Source organism: Pezoporus occidentalis, unplaced genomic scaffold, assembly GCF_034315485.1.
Source record: "Pezoporus occidentalis ecotype Australia unplaced genomic scaffold, CSIRO_AGI_Poc_V1 ctg39, whole genome shotgun sequence".
Lineage (NCBI taxonomy): Eukaryota > Metazoa > Chordata > Aves > Psittaciformes > Psittacidae > Pezoporus > Pezoporus occidentalis.
Window position 1 is genome coordinate 8,778,180 of NW_026915713.1, and position 22,048 is coordinate 8,800,227.

Here is a 22,048-nt window from a genome sequence, read left to right on the forward strand (position 1 = left end):
CGATGGGGAGAACGAATATGAAGTGTGACTTAGGTTGATATTGCCCTTTTGTAGTGTATGATGCTCAGAAGGATTCTGTTGTCTAGGTAACAGGGTCTGTACTTCATTTCTTAAGAAAGATGGAACAGATGTTCTTGCAAGAAGCAACCAATTATCACCACTGAGAATATTGGCAGTATTTAAACTAATTGCTCTGTTGTTGCGTACAGTCCAATTCATATGCTATGAATAGTAAAGAAAATTTAAAGGAAGGAATCTTCCTTGCATGGCTTTTGTTGAATGAGGTTTCTAAAATTTATGTGCAATTATAAAATAGCAGTCATCAGTGTGTCTTTTCACACTTCCATTTATCATTGTATTTTCTTCAATATTATTCAGTCTTCTTGTTTAGTATTTGTAACATCTCATTTATGATCATTGAGTCCCATTGCTCTGTCAGATCTGTGTCATATCACATTAAATTATTGTGTTTGGTTAAAATACTTAAAATCTGAAGGTAATGGGGTAAAACGATACAGTGGAATAGGAGACTGAAGGGTTTTTCTAAGTCATGTAAATATGTTGAGATTTGATTTTATTTTTTTTGGTGGCAAAATCTAGGCACAGCTACTCAGATAGGGGCTATGCCATAAAAAAGCTGGGGCAAAAGGGAAGCTATATAAGCATATATATACATGAAACCTCTGTGTGCTGCTTAGGAGGGGACAGCGTGTACGTGGTAGGATGAGCAGGTGGTGACAGTAGCAAAAAAGAGAGGAGAGCTGAAGGGGACTGTGGAACAAGCTCTTTCACTGCAGCATTCATCAGCAGTGTGCCTTGTTTTTATGAAGGCTGTGCTACAGCAACTTAATGTATTAATTATCTTGCTTATAGATACAGCTTTGTCTTCCTAGGAGATTACTTTTGTCTTTACAGCGTGGTATATGCTGTTGTCCTTTGTAAGAGATCTGGGAGGAGATGTGTATGTAAATACATTTTTATACCTTTGAGATAAAGTCTGACATTGGGTTTTAAATAAGAAAGGAGGGCACTGGGACCAGATTCTTGGGGCACTGTTTGTGGGTCCCCAGCAAAGCTAAGCCATACCATTATGCATTTTAACAAAACATCTGGCCCCTTGCCTGAACTTTTCCATGCTTCTTGCCAAATATAAAAGGTCTATTCTATGTTTTTTTTTTAGGTAGGGCATTGCAGAAACATGTTTTCCCTGTTGGCAATAATAGGATAAAGGAAGAATCCTTGACCTACTCTGTTTTTATCAGCTCTGATAAAGGACATGCTGTTTTGATTTTTATCCAACTGTGGAAAATGTCATGAGTGGAAACAAAGTGCATATTGCACTTCTTAGTTTATTTGGCTGAGTTATCCTATTGTATAATAGTGACATGTTGATTGGGACAAAATGTCTTTATTGCATTCGGTTATTTCAGTAACCATTGTAAAACATTTGCTGTCTGAGTAGGGGAAAAATATTATTTGTAGGGTTTTAAAATCCTTTTTACCAGGCTACTTGCATACAGCTTCTAATCTTGGCTTGTCGTCCTTCCTCTGACTCTGGCTCCTGGCTGTCTTCCTGTGAACTCTGCTGCGTTCATTCTCTGTAATTTAATGCAGATGATGCATCTGATCGCTTAGCTGTATGTATGAGCTTGTGTTTGCCTCTGCAGTCAGGGGCAGTACTACTTAAATGTTCGTATTTACTAGCAGAGCTGCTGTTTTGTTGTCATTTTCAAATGCTGTTGTCTCTAATTCCTGCTCTAAACCTTTTGTCATATATTCTTCTTTGTATAGTATCCTACATATTCCATTGCTTAGACTTCCTTATGGTATCTGGTGTGTAAGTATTTCTGACTTCTCATATCCTCTTGTTCCTGCTTGCTTTTCTTCTGTTGATACACTTTTTGATTTGCCTCATGTTTTCCTGTTTTATCACAGGGTCTGTCAGCAGCAATATTTACTACTTTTGCAGCTTCTTTTTTTTTATGTTAGAATGATTATAATGAAATCTTACCATCAGCTTCTGCAGATTGTTCCCCTACTTTCTTGAGTTTTCTCCATTTTTGCACTTTAGTTGTGTCACATATTGCCAGTCCCAGGTTCTTGTCACCACCCTTGACGTACTCTTTGAGCTTGCTTCTTTTTCTGCCTTCCCTTTTCATGTGAATCTGACTGATTTTATTCCTGAAAGTCATGCTGAAAGGATAAAAGAATTTGACAGGTGCTGTATATACATATGTCCTTGGAAATAGAAGCTTCTTCCTTATGGCCATTCTTTTCTCTGCAGTGGTTCCATTCCTTATGCCTCATTTTTCTTCTTTTCAACCTGCTCACAACACAGACATTAGCCTAAATAACTTCAGTTTCATGGGAACTAATGCTTAAAAAAGGAGAAGGAGGAGGGCACTTTTGCCAGAGGGTTGGCAGGCTCTGGACTTCGTGCCAATACTAGGATGGATGTTTGCTGTGTTAGACACTTTTCTGTGCTTTTCTCCTCTTTGACGTTTTCAGTATTTGCCCTTTGCTTTCCCCTTCAATAGCCTTTTGCCTCAGTCTTGTTTTTGATATGTAGTTCATTCCTTTTTGTACTCTTTGTCTCATTTCCCACTCCTTACCTCACCAACACCTTTATTCCCTTCTTCAGCTTTGCTAGTGTGCCTTGCCCTCTGCCCCCCGCCCTTTCCCTTCTGTTTCCGCAGCCAGTCACATTCCTCACCACTGATACACTATTGTAGTTCATGTATCCTTTTCACCTGATCTAGTGTTTTCATTTTTCCTAGCGTCTTTCTCCAAGGTCTCATGTGTCTCCTCAGTGCTGATTCCAGCTTTGCAGTTCCTCCCAGTCCTGGTGTTGCTGCCCAGAACAGACAGTAAGCTGCAGCCTGTGTCCCTCTCTTGCTGGTATCCTTCTTCCTGGGGCATTTCTTCTGACCAACTCTTCCTTCACCTTCTTTTTACCTCTTCTCTTTCTGAAGTGAGTTTCGTGTCCCTGGCCTGGACAAAGTCAGCCTTCTCCTCAGGGATTAAACTAAGCAGGAGAAAAATGGGGAAAACGTTCTCCTTTGTTTTAGTGCCAGAGCTGTCTCTATGTGTCATTAAATAGTTCTAAAGGTCTCATAAGTTCATTTCTACAGAGTATACACAAATAACTCCCCCCCCACCTTTCACAGGGAAAGTGAAAAATCAAATGACAGTTCAACAGTACAAAATTGCTTAGCCTGGTTTTGTTTCATTGCTAGCCTGTGCAGAAATGCAAAATATCTTCTCATACTACTGAGCAGCTTGTGTGGTAAAATTATGTTCGCTTCTATCAGCATTGAATTGTAATGTAGTGGAAATGGAAGAGAAACAACCCTAGCTATTTACAGACGGAGATGGCTTCTTGAGCAGTCATTACTGTGGTGCAGAATGAGGGTAGGGGGAGAATCTTTGACTCTTCATCACTATTCTTTCTTCTCGAAGCAGCTACAAGTTTAGGAGCTGTTAAAAAGTTAGATTCAAAGTAGAATGACTTTAAAGTGAATTACTAAAGACCTGAGAGCAAACCAGACTCTGTCAACCTCATAAATTCCTGCTGCGTTCACTTGTTGAATGTGCCATCCTGATCCCTTTCCACCTCAGAAAGGGTACAGTAGCAGTAGAAAAGGTAAAGAGAAGGGGAATCAAGAAAGTTAGTGATACAAAACTACTTCCATATGAGCAATGAGAAAATAGATTGGGAATCTGTGGGTTGGAAGGGGATGATGCTGAAGGAAGATGCAGGAGGTCTAAAATCACAGACTTACATGGAAAAGTTAATTAAGGAAATGTTTTTAGTGTTTACTGGAACCGAAGAACTAGGGCAACTAAAGGAAGATAGCCAGTCTCTTGCCAGTATAACTTGACTTTGAAACATAGCTTCCCATCTTGTAGAGATGGGGGGTTAGGACTTTGGGAGGAAGAATATGACTGGGGGCTACTTGAGCAAATGACAAAATCAGTGAAATGGCCTTGGTTTAAATTGTTTCTCTTATCTGGTGTCTTGCTGGATTCTGACTGCTCATACTGCAAAAGGCTTGTACTGTTTGTGAGCTGCTCAGTGTGTTCTTTTCCTTAGTGTTTGCATCAGCTACACTGTGGCAGGAAAATAAGTAGGCTTGAAATAAATCTTGAATCTGAATCAAGTAGAGCAGCTCTTACTTCTTTGAGTAGGAACATACATGTATTGCATGTTTTGTCTTCAGTGTTGTTCTTGTAAATGGGTGAGTGGCTTATGGGAACAATCAGATGTTTGCTAGCGCCCAGACTGGAAAATCTCAGCTCAAACAATTAGCTTGGCAAAGTTAGGAGCAACAAACATGCAGGAGGCTTGTTGTATTCTTGTGGATTCTTAACAGTGGGAGATGGCATAATTGTGTAAGAAATGTTCCTAAATTCCAAGAGATGTATTTCTCTTTCTCTAGGCAGTCTGAATTTTTATTCCAGAAAGTGTTCCAGCCACACCGCTCAAGTCTTGAAAGGCAGATGTGGGGCATGAGGACCTTAGGCCCACTGTAGGAGATAATCAGGTTCAAGATCATCTTAGGAACCATAGGACCTGATGAAATCCATCTGTGGGTTCTGAAGGAGCTGGCAAATGAAGATGCTAAGCCACTGTCCATCTTACTTGAAAAATCATGGCACTCAGGTGAAGCTCCCGATGACTGGAAAAAGGGAAATATAACCCCCATTTTCAAGACCAGGAAAATGGATGACCCAGGGAATTACAGACCAGTCAGTCTCACCCCTGTGCCTGGCAAAATCTTGGAGCAGCTTCTACTAGAAGGCATGCTAAGGCACATGAAAAACAACGAGGTGGTTGGTGACAGCCAGCATGGCTTCAGTAAGGGGAAATCCTGCCTGACCAATTTGATGCCTTCTATGATGGGGCTGCGGAACTGTCGGACAGGGGTAGAGCAGCTGATGTCATCTACCTGGACTTGTGTAAAGCGTTCGACACTGTCCCACACAACATCCTTGTCTCTAAATTGGAGAGACATCAATTTGATGGATGGACCACTCAGTGGATAAAGAATTGGCTGGATGGCTACATGCAGTGAATTGCAGCCAATGGCTTAATGTCCAGTTGGAGACTGGTAACTCAGGAGTTAGTTTTCAAATCAATCCTGTTCAACATCTTTGTTGCTGACATGGACAGTGGGATTGAGTGCGCCCTCAGCAAGCTTGCCGACAACACCAAGCTTTGTGGTTCTGTTGATACTCTGGAGGGAATGAATGCCATCCAAAGGGACCTTGACACACACTTGTGAGGTGGGCCAGTGCCAACCGCGTGAAGTTCAGCCAAGCCAAGTGCCAGGTCCTACACCTGGGTCGGGGCGATCCCAGGCACAGCATCAGGTTGGGTGGAGAAGAGATTCAGAGCAGCCCTGTGGAGAAGGACTTGGGATGTTGGTCGATGAGAAAATGAACATGAGCTGGGTTCAGTGTGCGCTTGCAGCCCAGAAAGCCAACCGTATCCTGGGCTGCATCAAAAGGAGCGTGACCAGCAGGTCGAAGGAGGTGATCCTGCCCCTCTACTCTGCTCTCAGGAGACCTCACCTGGAGTATTGTGTGCAGTTCTGGTGTCCTCAACATAAAAAGGACATGGAACTGTTGGAATAAGTCCAGAGAAGGACCACAAGGGTAAGGGGTTGCAGCACCTCCCATATGAAGACATGCTTAGAAAACTGAGGCTGTTCAGCCTGGAGAAGAAAAGGCTGCATGGAGACCTCATAGCAGCCTTCCAGTATCTGAAGGGGGACTATAGGGATGCTGGGGATGGAATCTTCATTAGCGACTGTAGTGATAGGACAAGGGGTAATGGGTTCAAATTTAAGAAGGGAAGATTCAGGTTAGATACAAGGAAGAAGTTCTTTCCTGTGAGGGTGGAACAGGTTGCCCGAGGAAGTGGTAAGTGCTTCATCCCTGGCAGTGTTCAAGAGCCTTGAGTGACAAGGTCTAGTTCGCAGTGTCCCTGCTCATGGCAGGGGGTTTGGAACTAGATGATCTTAAGGTCCTTTCCAGCCCTAACTATTCTATGATTCTAAATAAGATGCACACAAATGAACACTGTAATTTTGCCTGGGATTTTAAAAATGTTATTTGATATTGCTAATTGCATGCTTACTGAGATGAACTAGATCAGGAAGAGTTCTGTTACAGGTCTTGAGAGTGACTTCCTGTTACTCATTTCTGCATAATACTTGGGACAGTATCTGCCCTCAGTTCTTGGGAAGAGTCTAACGTGAGTTCTCATGCTATGTTGTTTTCAGGGTCACATGGCTTTTGATGCCTTGGGTAAAAAGTCAGTGCAGTACCTAGTTGCTTTCAGTAAAAGTTACTTTAGAGAAAGGGTATGTTCAGTGTAAGACTAAATGCAGAACATCATATGCCCAACCTCTCATGGTGGTAAATATTTACCAGTTACTAGTTTCTACAAGTTACTAGTTTCTTTATCTTATTACCTACTGTTTTTTCAAAACCTCTCTTACAAAACCGATGTTCTAAGTCTTTATGGGTTCTCATAAGAGCATATTTACCATATCTTGTTTATATTTTTATCTCTTTGCTCACCAGATTTTGTGAATTACATGAAGTCACCTTTTGAGCCTTCCCAAACTGTATCGCTCCTCACTGGGGAAAATACTGGTTTTGCTGCATACATTGCTCACTGAAGAATTTTTCTTCAGTAATAGAAGAATGAGGAAATAGCAGGCTTTAGATTGCAAACTGACTTTTTTATCCAGTTGCAGTCTGATCCTGAGAGTATGAGAGGAATCTTGTGGTAGGCGTTTAATGACTTGGGAGGCCGCCAATGAACATCTTGTTTTAGCTTGCTTCACACATTAGATTTATCTAACATATAGCTAAAAATATTGCATAAAATTTGGGTAAAAAGTGAAAACCTATGAGCAAAGACAGAACAAATTTAATGGTAAATCCAAGCCTTGTGCTTCCAGAGTGAAATGTTAAATTTGTTGTAAATAACTGTCAACGGAATTACTTCTATCATTCTTGGGTAAAAGCTCTGAAAGAGTAATACTCTTAAGTGAATCTTTTCCTGAAACAGTATACAAGAAACCTGATTGTAAAACTGTGTGCAAAACTTGCTATGTTAAACAAACCCGAGTTAATGAAGGAAAGTGAGGAACAAAAATGTGCTCACACTCTCTCCTCTAGTCTGTTCGTGTGTTTCTCACTTGGAGTGTGACATTGGACTAAAATTATATTTAAAGCTATATGCTTGTCTATTAGCTTGTTTAACTAGAGGTAAGACATTTAAGCAAGTCAGTTGAATTACATCAAACTTTAATGGATGCTGTCATTCAGAATTAAAGCAGCTTTGATTCCCATAAGGAACGGAGGTTTAATGTGCTTAACATATTTTGAATTCACACCTTGGATTTGATTTTATTTTCCATTTAAGGAAGACCTGAACTATAAATCATTCATCTAAACTCCTGCTTCCTAAGTAAGCAGGATGAGTACATGTGAAAAATAATCATTAATTTTTCTTCTTTTTTCTTTTTTTCTCTCTCTAACTGTACAAAGGTAATTTTAAATTTTAATCCTGAGATGCTAAAACCCATGCAATTTATGTCACAATAGTGCTGTCACTGAAAACTTAGTGTGATCTTCAAGATTGTATTATTTCTCTCTAAAAAAAATCTACTATTTCTGTAATTTGGCATCATTAGAGCAGGACCTGACAGAATTGTATCCTCACTGGAGGTTGCTATTGTGTTGCTGGATCCAGATTAGGGCATAGGCACCTGAGTTAACCTCTTTTTAGTTTATCCGACTAAGGACTTCATGCTCACTTTAGGCTGACTGCAGAATAGCTCATACCTGATCTAACATACAAACAGTGGATACAGAGTTAAGAAATCATTGATTTTATTGTTGTTTTTTTTTTTCCCCCTCCCCAAACAGTTTTTTAATCACAGGAGGGTGTTGGATTAATACTCTGTGTTATGAGGAGAGTGCCTTTTTAATATGCCATTGGAAATTCTAAATTATTGTTAGACTAATTATAACACTTGCTCTGTATTCTTGCATGGTTTTGTACCAGGGAAATAATTGTATACAACTTGAGGACTTGGATGTGACATTTACTCTGTAGCAACGTATTCTTTGACCTTGAATAATACACCAAGTCATTTACAAAGGAGGAGTAGAGTTAAATTCTGGAGGTGGATTCATAGCGTTCCTCATGCACAGTTGAAAAATGGACAATTGATCAGAATTGATAGCCAGTCTTGCTGGTTGCCCTTCTACAACAGTTTTGGGAAGCTTCAGTTGCTGTCCCTATTTATTCTCTGTGAGATAGAGTGCACGATCAAAGTGATAACTGTTTGCCAGCAAATCAGAGAAGTGCAGAAATGTTAGAATAAGCACTGCAAGAGAAAATTAGTTGCAGTTTAAAACCCCAGACTGAATGTGTAGGGTTGTGGATTTACGTGATGTTATTTCTGAATTCTAAAGACAGATACTAGCAGAGTAGTGTGTCCCCCTCCCCCCCCACCCCATGTTAAAAGCTGCTCTAATACAGCTTCAGGTTTGAGAGTCTTTGTTAGTTTGATGGGAAATTTCTTCTTCTTCTCAGTAGCACAATAAATTTCTAGTCAACCGAAATGCGAATTCAGGGTATCTCAAAATCTTAAGACCTGACAAACGTTCCATATTCATTCTAGCAGGTTACTTTCTATAGATGTTTTGAGTTTAGTTACTGGTATTAACTGAGTGAATGGATTCTTTTATTGTAAGCCAAATAAGGAGAAAAATCTCAGTTGAGAGAGACAGAGCTTAAACTTCTCTATACCTTTCAATTGTGAGGAAAATGGTTACTGTTAAATCTCTCAGTCTGACTAAATTTGACTCCAAGGCTGCCTTTAACAGAAGAAAGCACAGAATGCGATCATCCTAAAGGAAGCCTTGTTTCCTTTAGGAAGATGCAGAAATTCAATAATAATTCAGATCTATTTTATGGGAGAGATGAAAATAAATTATATATTTGATCTGTGCAGTGGATTTAAATTGGTATTGTATGATCTTAATGTTGGAATTCCTTATATTTTTTTTATAAAAACATAACAATTTTCTTCTTTTGGAATTCATTTTATGCCATGGTATACCATATTGGTAACTAAGAATGGGAAGAATCATTATACTGTATTTCTGCCTATATTCTTCAAGAAAAGTGCTAAAGTCACATAGTTTTCTTTTGCTGGGAACCTCAAGAATTAAAAATGCAGTTACCCTGGTTTCTATTCCTTTAGTTAAAATGTAATATTTATGAAAAGTCTTTTGCCAAGCTTTTGTTTGAGAATAATAATGTTATTTAGCAATGCCAGACCATTTTCAGCTCCTGAAATGAAAATATTTACAGAATAAATACTTTCTTAATCCTTGTCATAAGAGGATGGTGGGGCGGGTTTTTGTCCTCTTTCCTGTCCTGACATTTGGCAATTTACCAGCTAAATTCTGTTCACTGTATTTTTACTTCTTTATTTTTTAAAACTGTGTCTTTCTGTGGAAGTTTAGAGCCCTCAGTTTGGGGGCTGTGTGCTTTAGAGAGATGTAAGCATGAAGAAAGGAGAGGGTTGTAGAATGAGTTAGAGGGGTGTTTCAGTATGGAGGACTGCTTGGGATAAAACTGATGAAAATTGGTTGCTTGTGTAGGAGAATTAGGGAGAAGAAGAGAGTCTGGTTGGACTCATGCTCTTAAATAGTTTGTTAATTTTAATTTGGAATGTGCCTTGTAAACTGGGGCAGCACTCCTAGCAGTTCAGGTAAGAATGGCATTTCAGTCTGCATCCCCTGTTTGATTTCATGTGCCAAATGCTGCCAAAAGACAGAGCTTGACCAGGTTGATGTACAAAGAATGTGTCCTCTCTGAAGCAGAGCCTAAGCTGCAACTTTAAACTTTTACCTTTCTTCTTAGGTTCTTTGGACATTTTAATTTTTGTTTTCTTTCTTTCATTTTTTTTTCTTCCTTTTTGATGTGTGTATGTGTTTTCATGTCCATTTTTATGTTGTCTACTTCTTTCTGAGGCCTCTTAAACATATGCCAGCCACAGACAGTTTACAACTTGAAGGACTGATAAACAAACTCTCCAAACCTGCTTAGTCTGAAGCTAGTACTAGGTAAAGATTAATTTATTTATTTATTTATTTTGCTTCAGTTATGCAGTACCACTGTAAGTGGACTTTTCTCCAAATACAAAAGGGAATCCAAATTGGAAAATGCCAGACTTGACAATCAGTTGTATCACTAAACAAAGCTTAATTTTGAGTATTTTTTAAATATGGTGTGCTGTTTTAATTCATTTCTCTTTTCTTCTTCCTGATAACTTTGAGACCTGTATTACAGTTAGCAAATGATTGTTCTTACAAGTTTAAGAAAATTAATAGCTGCCTGCTCTTATTTTTTATTTTGAGAGTCCTATATATGCATACCTCCCTGAAGGAGCAGCTGCAGCATGAGCTCAGTATCATCTGATGCTCAGTAGACATCAGAGAGGCTTTGTGGAAAGGATAATATTAATAACATGGAGGAGAGGATCTAGTCTTGATTAATAATATCTAAGTAAATGGGAATTTTTAAAGAGCTTCTGAAGAAGTAAAATGATGATCTTTAGGTTCCTCTGAAAACCTCAGCTTCGATTTAAAATTAACTTCAGTGACCCTAGAGGCTTTGAATATATTTATCACACAAGAGGCAACTTTAAAATTCTACACTGTACAATTGCTTTTATGAACAATCAGGCTCATGCTTTGGTCTTTCCTTTGACTTCTTATGATCTGCATCTCTGCCTGTTAAAGGTTTTGGCTCCAGCCCTGAAAGTGGTTAAATGCATTACAGAGTGCGTTTCCATCAAAGAAACTACCAAGGTGGTTCCAGATCAGTTTAAGTACACAGATGAAAAGACTGGAGTAAACCATGTGGAAGATAGAGACACCTCTTAGATGAGATTGACCTCAGAATAAATTTTTGAAGATGATTATAGGTTTTGTCATCACTGACACAGAAATACGTGTTTACTGCAAGTTTTACTAGTGTCATAGCGAGAGCAGTGCTTACCTCCCAGTTTTCTCAAATTTTTCTTAGGTTTCCTTCACAGCAAGATGAAAGTGTCTGTCCTCACCCTGCTTTTGTAGGTGGTAGCTAGAAAGCATTATTCATCCTATGGTGTAAAATTATTTCCGTGTGAGAGTTATTTCTTTGAGAAATGTGCTGTCTGACTATTTTTACATGTGCTAAACACTTTCATAATTCACCATGTTGTTTATATTAGTAACAGCGTAACTCTCTTCCTTCTGTCTCACAGAAGTCTTTTTGTTGGGGGGGGAAACAGCAGAGGCTATAGCTTAGAAGAGCAAGAGGCTTTCTAGTTGTTTTTACTGCTTCATGTAAAAGTTACTTGCGTTATATGGTGATAGGAAGTTTGTAGGCGAAGTTCAAAGAGTTTAAACCAAATTACTGTGGAAGCTGACTGTCAATCAGTGCATGATTTTTTTTCATCTGCTGGAGATGATCAGTACCAGCTCACCAAACCCCCCGTTCATGAAGGCTTCTGAGAAGTGCATAAACATTGCATTACTGAATCTACTGGCTTACTGTTAGATCAGATTCATCAAGTAACTTTTTTCTAATGGTGATCAAGCTGCAAACGAGATATGCTGTTTTCCCTGCTATTGAGAAACTATTCCTGGACCTTCCTGTTCATGAGATGCCATCTTGCAGGGTAAATTTGTCTCTTATCAGTTTTATCAGTTTGTTCTTGAACCATGATTGTCATTTAGTGTAATTATGTCTTTCATCTTTGGTGCTAACACCTTTGTATCTTAGTGGATACCAATCTTCTTTCCTTTCAGTATTTGATCAGTTACAGTAATTGAGCAAGCTTTCTTCCCTGTTGAGAGATAGTTTGTTTGCTCCTTTGGTCACGCTTTTCCTCCTTCAGGGTGAATTCATCTTTCTGTGTGTGTGTAGAAGGGAAGGTATTTGAGCACAGGAAGAGAAAACTGCATTCACTATTATAAAAATATATCACAGAAACCTTTTGTGTATTGATATCAATACATCTCTTTCTCTAAATATCTCAACTAGTATATGTAATATTAGATTTACCCTCTTAATTTTCTTTATTTTATAGAAATCCAGTTCTACCATTTTGTCACTTGTTTCTGATGGCTTCTCAGTTTATAGTAGAAACTCTTGGTTAGTTGGTAAGTGCATGAATTCAGATTTTGTGCTTCATCCCATTTCTGTTACCTTTTGTTTATTCAGTCATAGCATAAAGTATCATAAAAGATAATGTATTATCACACTCCTTTGGGAATGCTGCCTTTATTTAATCAGATAATTTAACTCATGCTCATGGTTTGGATGCTAAAATGGATTTTATTAACAGTCACAATACCTATTCTTTTGTAACTCTGCAAATAGTTAATATCTAGAACTCCTTTACCTTGAAATTTTTTCCATTATCAGCTGCCTTTTTAGGTAAGTTCTTGCTCACCTCAAAATTCTTCCCTTTGTCATCTTTCCTATCAGATAAAGTCTACTATTATAAAGTTGAAATTTGAACACAGATCTTCTGCTTGTGTAGAAACTCAGTTATCAGAGAAGAAAATCAGTGTAGTTTATTTTTAGTACATTTTTCTCTATATTCATTGTTTCAAAATTTTTTTGCATGCTTTGGATTAGCAGGTCTGCAAATGGTTCATCTCTGTCCTGAGTTTAGCGGTAGCTGTCTGGCTAGGGTTTAAACCACGACAATCTCCCTTCCCTGTCCCCTCTATAAATCTATGTGCTCTCTCTGTTAATCATATGATGCTGCCTCTGAGTTCTGCTTATATCTGACTTGTGCTCATTTTCACTTTCTCAAATGTGAGGCATTTCCATTATGTGTGTGTTCACTCTCTCCATGATCAGTATCATAGCTGTCATTAAAACGGGGTAAAATATTTTTAGTTTTTTATTTTTCTATTAAAGCTATATGATACACCACTTGTGCACTCTTGTGTTCCTTCTTTGGCTAGACAATCTTTACTGTTTTGACTTTCCATGCAAAGTCTAATTTAGCTGGACTGCTGACACTATGTTTCCAATGTTTCAAGCTTCTGTATCAGTTCTGTTGCAAACATAACTTTCTCAGGCATCAGATACTTCCCCATCATGACTTCCACCCCTCCACTGCTGTAAGAGGCATTCGCTTGTGAGGGAAATGGTTGGTGTCCTTTGTGAGAACTTGCTCATCAGGCGTCAGAAGAAATTGCAATCAATTTTGTTTATAGTGTGTAGCTGCCTGGAGTCCTACAAGCTGTTTCATACTACTTAAGCTATCCAAATGCAGCATTTTAAAATTTGAGACTGTGGCATCATCGAAGAGCTGTGATGAGCGATGATGCTTGTACAGTTCTCTTGACCAGTAGAATAATAATAATAAAAATGTAGTATGTGTACAAGAAAGCCACTGTACAGAACAAAGTTGCACAGATGTTGATAATTCAGAATGATGCCTTTCTCAATGACTTTTTGCCTAAGCTGCTTTGTGTGCTGTTACCAGGAAACATCTGGGTTGCATCCCAACCAGAAGGAAGTGCAGCAGGAGGGCCAGGAGACCTCCTTGGATGGATAAGGAGCTCCTGAGGAAAATTCAAATGAAAAAAGAGGCTTATAATAAGTGGAAGCAAGGACAGGTGGCATGGGAAGAGTACAGGGATGTTGTCCAGGAAGCTAGGGGCAGGTTAGGAAAGCTAAGGCCCAGTTAGAATTAAACTTAGCTAGAGGTATTAAAGATAACAGGAAGGGATTCTACAGGTACATAGCAAATAAAAAACAGACTGGGGAGAACGTAAGCCCCCTCAGGAAGCTCTCGGGAGAACTGGCTACACAGGATTTGGAGAAGGCTGAGGTTCTCAATGACTTCTTTGCCTCGGTCTTCACTGGCAAAGGCTCTGACCAAACCACCCAAGTCTTGGAAGGCAGATGCAGGGACTGTGAGAATGAAGACCTTGCACCCACTGTAAGAGAGGAACTGGTTCGAGACCATCGTAAAAATCTGAATGTGCACAAGTCCATGGGTCCTGATGAGATCCATCCGCGGGTCCTGAAGGAGCTGGCAAATGAAGTTGCTAAGCCACTGTCCATCATATTTGAGAAATCATGGCAGTCAGGTGAGGTTCCCGATGACTGGAAAAAGGGAAATATAACCCCCATTTTCAAGAAGGGGAAAATGGATGACCCGGGGAATTACAGACCAGTCAGTCTCACCTCTGTGCCTGGCAAAATCTTGGAGCAGATTCCCCTGGAAGGCATGCTAAGGCACGTGAAAATCAACAAGGTGGTTGGTGACAGCCAGCATGGCTTCACTAAGGGGAAATCCTGCCTGACCAATTTGGTGGCCTTCTATGATGGGGCTACAGAACTGATGGACAGGGGTAAAGCAGTTGATGTCATCTACCTGGACTTGTGCAAAGTGTTCAACATTGTCCTGCATGACATCCTTTTCTCTAAATTGGAGAGACATCAATTTGATGGATGGACCACTCGGTGGATAAAGAACTGGCTGGATGGCTGCACACAAAGAATTGTGGTCAATGGCTCAATGTCCGGCTGGAGACCAGTAACGAGTGGTGTCCCTCAGGGATTGGTGTTGGGACCGGTCTTGTTCAACATCTTTGTCGCTGACATGGACAGTAGGATTGAGTGCGCCCTCAGCAAGTTTGCCAATGACACCAAGCTGTGTGATTCGGTTGATACGCTGGAGGGAAGGAATGCCATCCAGAGGGACCTTGGCACACTTGTGAGGTCGGCTGATGTCAACCTCATGAGGTTTAACCACAACACCTGCAAGGTCCTACACCTGGGTCGGAGCAATCCCAGGCACAGCTACAGGTTGGTCAGAGAAGAGATTCAGAGCAGCCCTGCGGAGAAGGACTTGGAGGTGTTGATTGATGAGAAAATGAACATGAGCTGGCTTCAGTGTGCGCTTGCAGCCCAGAAACCCAACCGTATCCTGGGCTGCACCAAAAGGAGCCTGACCAGCAGGTTGAAGGAGGTGATCCTGCCCCTCTACTCTGCTCTCGTGAGACCTCACCTGGAGTATTGTGTGCAGTTCTGGTGTCCTCAACATAAAAAGGACATGGAACTGTTGGAACAAGTCCAGAGGAGGGCCATGAGGATGATCAGGGGACTGGAGCCCCTCCCGTATGAAGACAGGCTGAGGAAGTTGGGGCTGTTCAGCCTGGAGGAGAGAAGGCTGCATGGAGACCTCATAGCAGCCTTCCAGTATCTGAAAGGGGTCTATAGGGATGCTGGAGAGGGACTCTTCATTAGAGACTGTAGTGATAGGACAAGGGGTAAGGGGTTAAAACTCAGGGGAAGTTTAGATTGGATATAAGGAGGAAATTCTTTCCTGTTAGTGTGTTGAAGCACTGGAATAGGTTGCCCAGGAAGGTTGTGAATGCTCCATCCCTGGCCATGTTCAAGACCACGTTGGACGAAGCCTTGGGTGATATGGGGTTTAGTGGGAGGTGTCCCTGCCCATGGCAGGGGGTTGGAACTAGATGATCTTAAGGTCCTTTCCAACCCTAAGGATTCTATGATTCTATGATTCTATGAAACAAATGTACTGGAACTCACCTGAGAGACAGGCTTTTATTAGCATTTTACTGCAAGTTGGGTGTGATGTAACTTAAATTATAGCGGAACAGTAAGGTAAATAACTATTAAAAGATGATGCTCTGTTCACTTTGTAATAAATTCTAGTAGTTTTTTTATGTACAGGTGTAAACGTGCAATAAAATTTTTTTCAGGTACTCTGGAATCGTTCAGTTACTAGGACAGTATATTAATTTCTTCTTGCTATTTTTAGACTTGAATTAACCAAGTCTCCAAACTGATTTGCTTCTGCACAACGCCTAAGAAAAATTGGTATTAGCTTTCATTTTTCTGTTTTGTATGTTTAATATTTATATGGCAATCTGTAGTGCAGAAAAGCTGTAGGCAATGATTTTCCATGTCTCTGACATGGTCCTTGGGCTTATAGCTAGGACTAAAATGCACATTTTTGGTGTTCAACAGAAGTTCAACCGTTTCAGGAAAAGGTGCATGACAACTATTAAATGTATGTGGCATGTGATAGCTAATAAAGGGAGTAGTGGAAGGGCGAAACTGGAAGGTGAGCCATTAGATTAAGCTAAAGTCTTACCTAACTAAGTCTTATGACACCACTCCTTCCCCCACTTCTGCCCGATATCTCCTATTTGGACAAGATATTTAAAAGTTAGCTCTTTTGCTCCCTTATTCGAAGAATTTGAAGGCAGGTTTGTTTTCAGCCTGCACAAAAGCTATAGGAACCCTCAGGCCTTCACAGCAGAAGCTGGTGGAAAAGCACAAGTGACAAACTAGCATGAGATGAGTTGTTTTTGTTTTGTTTTCAAGATTAGGGTTAGCTGAAGAACTGAGTGCTGCTCTGACATCCTTTAAGGCAATATGTGATTTTTAAGCCATTTAGACAAAAATTAATGACAATACAGTTAGGTGATTGCTGTAGAAGTTAAATATTGGCAAAATTCTAGTCAAATGTAAAAGTCATGAGAGTAGGTAGTTGATACAACCATGATGCAAGTAGCTTTAAATACATCCTCATGTTTTCACACAATTGGCTTCCGCCTGTCTGCTTTAAGGAAAATACTGTTTCCGAAATCTCTGGCTTCTTTTAGCTAAACCTTAGATCAATACTTGTCAAAACACCTGTCTCAGGTTTGCTGTCTCTTGATTTGCATATCTGTGTGTTTAGTTCTACTCTATATTCCTTTCTGATAGCATCTTTCTGATGCTTTTTGAATACTCTGCTCATCTCTACTCTTTATGTACCTGTGGATAACATCAGTTCAGTCCCTGTGGTCACCCTCTCTTCTGCTGTAGTCATGTCTCTAGATGAGGTTATTTTTAGGCATAAATCTGACCTATTTTTCTGTTTGTGACTTGTGCTGGTTACTTGTACCCTAAGCTTTCGTTTCTGATCTCATCTAGTTGGTGTCTAGCACCGTTGCAAGTGTAGTGTAACTAGAGCAGAGCTCCAATTCTTGACTCAGTGCGTTGAACTCTGGATCTGGCGTTTCCTTGGTCTGGCTCCTGCTGCTGGAGCACTCGCTGCTGCAGTAATACCAGTCATGATGGCCAGAATGTAATAAAGCTGTTTAAAGCCATTCTGGTTTGCATGTGCGCCACTTCTTTCCACTTGCAGCTATCTGCTTTACATGAAATTTCTTACGTCATCCTGTTACATTAGGGTTGTGGCTCAGCAGTAGAAGAAGGTATAAAGGTCTGTTTGCTGAAACTACAAAAGCACTTCCAGAATTACTATACGTAAGTGCTAAAGCATTCACTTAAGCTAGACACATGAGAAAACCATAAAATTTTAGTTGCCTTCTTCCTTGATTACAAATGTGTTCATCTCCTGGAGTACAGAATTGATAACACAAAAACTTTTTAAAATATTCTTAATAACTTAATCAGTATTTTCTGTTACACACTGTTAGATGGAAGAAGATGATTTGGCGAGTTTCAGTCTAGTGTTTAAAATTGGTTGGTGTATAAATAATTACAGAATGAGTTTAAGTTGGGGAATCAAGTCCATAAATGTTCTGAATAAATTATGAATATCTTAAATATAACTATTAGAAAAGCTGTGTTGTGGTGAGCATTCATGTCTCTGAAATGTTTTGGTTTGTAACTGCTCTTTTTGAGAGAAAAAAAATTATTATTTTATAAGGCTAATGTAGCCACTATGATTAATGTGTTTGGAACATCTTGGCATCTTCTAGATTGCAACTTTAAAAATAACCATATTGCTTTTAACATGTTAATTTACAACATGTCTTATTGAAAATGAATTATTGCAAGCTTTTCTGAGCAGAGAAGACTCGAGAAGCAGGTGAGTAGAGAGTGCGCCTGTAACCTGCGAATCAGACTTTGTTAATCTGGTTCTTGCCGTTTGTGGCTGCAACTGTAACCAGTGCTCCAGTAGCTGAAAAATAGAGCCTCAGAACTTTTTTGCAGAGCCTGTTTGTTGTCCTTAGAGCACTCTATGCTTCAGTTCAGATACAGATGTTCGCTGTTGGAAATTCAACACGTGTAGTATAAAAGTGACATAACGATCTCTTCCTCATGTTCTCATGTTTTTTGCAAAAGTCGCCATTTAAGATCATACCACTAATAATTTGATTCTGTTGTGTGAAAAATGCTGGGCTTGGAGAAAGGTGCTTGTTGTGTCATCTGTGTTGAATCAGAAAGGAGAATAATTCATTAGAAATAACTTACTTATTGAAAATGAGTGTATGTCATTGTTTTGGATAAGAAATGTACCACTTTAATAAGAAAGTATCCTTTTGCACTAGTTTGCATGAAAAGGAGAGATTTCGGGTTTCATTTATTAATCAGGCTGTTCTGATAAATGGTGACCACTGCTGTGTACACACTGCTTTCTCTGTGTATCATGGTGTGAGTAGAGATGCTTGAGAGCTGCAGAGTATACATATTCCTGCCTTGTTTTCATATACCACCTTTCTGAAAATGCACAACACTTCAGGCATTCTTTTTAACCTTATGCTTGATATAATGTTTCTGTTAACTTGTTTACTGTATGCTAGCATTTGGTATGGAACTATATACTCTTTGGCTGTTTCCTACTGCAAAGTTTTACTTATTTTATTATTTTGAGAGAATGCGCTTTTTTTTTCCCTCCCTAAAAACCATCAACAATTTGGAATTATTTTATATTGCTATTGCTGCCAACAGTATCTTTAAGAAAAATCTAATAGCAATTAAAAAAAATAATATGCCTACTATAATGGTTTTTAGTTAAAATTATCCTAAATTGAGAGATACTGTTTATTAAAAAAGCCAAGAAAAAAGGCATCAGCATCACGTTCCCTACTGAAAAAGTTTTTAATATTATTAAAGACAAGCAACATCTCTTGATGCATGTCAAAGAAATGGTTTCAGTCTACAGCGTTCTGTTAGTTTATAATTCTGCACGTTGCTATGATTTGTTAAGTGGCAAAATTATAACTCTGTCTCATAAGTGGTACCTGGACATGACTATTGATCAGTTCATTAGGGAGAAATTTCTTTCTTTTACAGCTAGAAATGCTCAGTGTTAGGGAGAGGAACAAATACAAAGAAGAAAACATTTCCTACATGGGAGAAAAATTATTTAATTGATTTAATGTTCTGAAAAGTGGAATAGATTTAAGCAGTTGTAACATTAGAAGATTTCTTGTGTTGACAGATATCTATATAGAAAAAGGATAATATAATTTCAAATTAATCCTTTTCCTTATTTTTCCCCCCAAATAAATGTATTGAGTCTTTTTCTGTCAGGTGAGAAAGGGGAAGATTAATTTCTCTCAAATGTGCCTTGGAACCTACTCCATTTACTGTTTTGCCATTATAAATTGATTCTTGGCAATTTATATACTAGTCCTGCAGATGCAAGCAATTTACAGATAAAACAGAAGTGATCAATCATTCTAGAGATGGCAGTATGGAGGGGAAAAAAAAAAGCGATTTCATGGAAATTATGTTTTTGGGACTACTGCTTCCCAACTCCTCCTGAGACTGATTTAATCTGGCAGAAGGATGACTTCAACAGTGGTGCCTCCTTTAATGTGCTGTCTAATTAGTCATGAGGCCTAGTTTTCATTCTGGCAACCAGTAAATAAGCTTGGGTTTATTTCTGGATTACAGGATAGTAGCTGCAACAACCATTAGAAAAATGGTTTTGGTAAACCTTCCTTTGAAAATGCCCTTATGTTCTGAGAGCAACAACCCAGGGGACTTCAAGGCAAGTCAGACAGGGATCCAGTGCAAAACAAATTGTCAGTAATACAGTAATTACGTGGTGATCAAGAATTGTGTTATCCGCACAAAGAACTGGACCAGCTGCATAAGCTTCATTCTGACATACTCAAATCTGGATGTTCACCTGTGATAATGGTTATGTTTGTGTGTAATAGCATTTTAGAAACAAAAAATAGAAGCTGAGGGCACATGGGATGGATAGCTATATGCTGAGTACAGGACAAAGGTGGCTGGTTCAGGGTCAGCTGTGTTGGCAGAGCAGCAATCCATGCCACAGAGGCTGTGTATATCCTGATTTTGACCTTTCTGAAGATAACTCAATCAGTGATGGCTCTTCTAGGGCGTGTTTTAGCATTACTCGTTTGCTATTTGTGCTAAGACTTGTTTTGTTCTGTTTTCTTCACAAGCACAGAAGTAACAAGAGCTTCTCTATTTCTCTGCAGCTTTTACGAGAGTTGAAGCACCCTAACGTGATTGCATTGCAGAAGGTTTTCCTTTCTCATAGTGACAGAAAGGTTTGGCTGCTGTTTGATTATGCTGAACATGATCTGTGGGTAAGTAGAGATTTCCCTGAGTGTTTGAGATAGTGTAATATAATCTGTTTCAAAGTGACATGTATATGGCATACGTTCGTATAGCGCAGAGATACAGTATTTCTTTCTCTGTAATTAAAGGTCTAACTGACATCCTGTTATTTGTAAGTTTTAAAAACCTGTGAAAGGCTATGTAAATTTTTTTAAAGTCAAATCATATTTTGAAGGTAAAAGAATTTTTCTACAAGCTCTAAATGGACTTAAGGAAAGCATTCCTAAATTGAGACCTTCTAAACTAGAGTTTGGAAATATATTTGATATTTTCTGTTTTTTCTGCAGTTTCGCACATACTTACACGCACACACACAAAGAAAACAAGGAGAGACTGCTTTACTGAGTCCTCTCACTGAGGTACAGTGGAAATGACCAACATTCAATCATCTAATTCTGAACAGTAAATTTGCGACAGTATGAGTGGAAAGAAAATAAGTAAGCCCTGCTAATTTGGCCTACTAATGAAGTATCACTGTGTGGAACAAGAGTAGAGACTTAATGTCCATGTTTAAGTTTCCAGCAAAATATGGTTTGATATAATCTGTTGGACATCAATGACATCATGAGTTGAACTGAGGTACAAATATTTAAGCTCCACGCTTACTGATAAGGTATGAGTTGCTTGGACCTGGATTTGTGCTTAAACCCAAAAGAAATGAAACACTAAGAACAATCGATATGCTTGTAATTCCTTTGAAAATACCGGCAAGGAGAGGAATTGGCAATGTTAATTCCAATATCGTTTTTTTAAAGCTTCAGTAATATAGAAGTTGCTTTTACTAACATTATTAACAAATTGGTCAGTTTTTTTTTATACTTAGCTCTCAAGACCTGATTAATGTGTGCCTGTAAATGACACAAATTTGTAATCTGGAAGGAAAATAAATTTAGACCATGTAAAAAGGTACTTCTGGCTCAGAACAAGTAAAGACATGGTATTTCATTCCCTTTCCTATGCTTTGAAAATATCATTTGATTTTTCAAATGTAGTAGCTTTGTATTTTAGAAGTTTTCTTCACCAAAGTTTAGTGTATGCTGAGAGTTTGTGTATTTCTCATAACTGGTGACAGTGATGATGAATAAGAATGCAGCAGCTAAAACCCCGTATGGACAGAATTTATTTGTGCATCAAATGAGTTTACGCATTTTATAGAACAATCACAACAAACACATTGAACTGCTACATTGAATGGCATGTTTAAAACACCTTTTTTTCTAACCTTTTCCATTTGAATTTATTTTGGGTGTGTGTTTTTTACAGTGTGTGGTGATTTTTCACATGATTAACAGCTTTAGATAAAGACTGACTGCAGTCTAATGTACTTACCACTCCTCACATCTGGCTGGGTTTTAGTCATAATCACGGAGAAGTTAATTATTTTCTATTGTTTGAGACTGAAATGTTTGTTACGCTAGTTATTTGATGTGAACTGGTTTCCCACTTCTTAATGCTCTTTTATTATTTTTTTTTCTTTGGTACATGCTACACAAATCATTTCTCCTTTCCTGTATAATAGCCCATGTTTCCTTGCTTCTTAAGCCCTTGCCAGGAATTCTTTTTCCTCCC

At 38.9% G+C, this 22,048-nt stretch overlaps 1 protein-coding gene across 2 annotated transcripts in view; it reads left to right on the top strand.

The window, feature by feature from the left end:
* The window catches only part of CDK19 (cyclin dependent kinase 19), a 131,838-nt gene that overhangs the window by 37,540 nt on the left and 72,250 nt on the right, over positions 1-22,048 (top strand). For both annotated transcript variants that reach the window (XM_062632511.1, XM_062632512.1), the window contains exon 3: positions 20,338-20,448. In XM_062632511.1, coding sequence (XP_062488495.1) covers positions 20,338-20,448 — 111 coding nt within the window. The remainder of the gene's footprint in view (positions 1-20,337; positions 20,449-22,048) is intronic.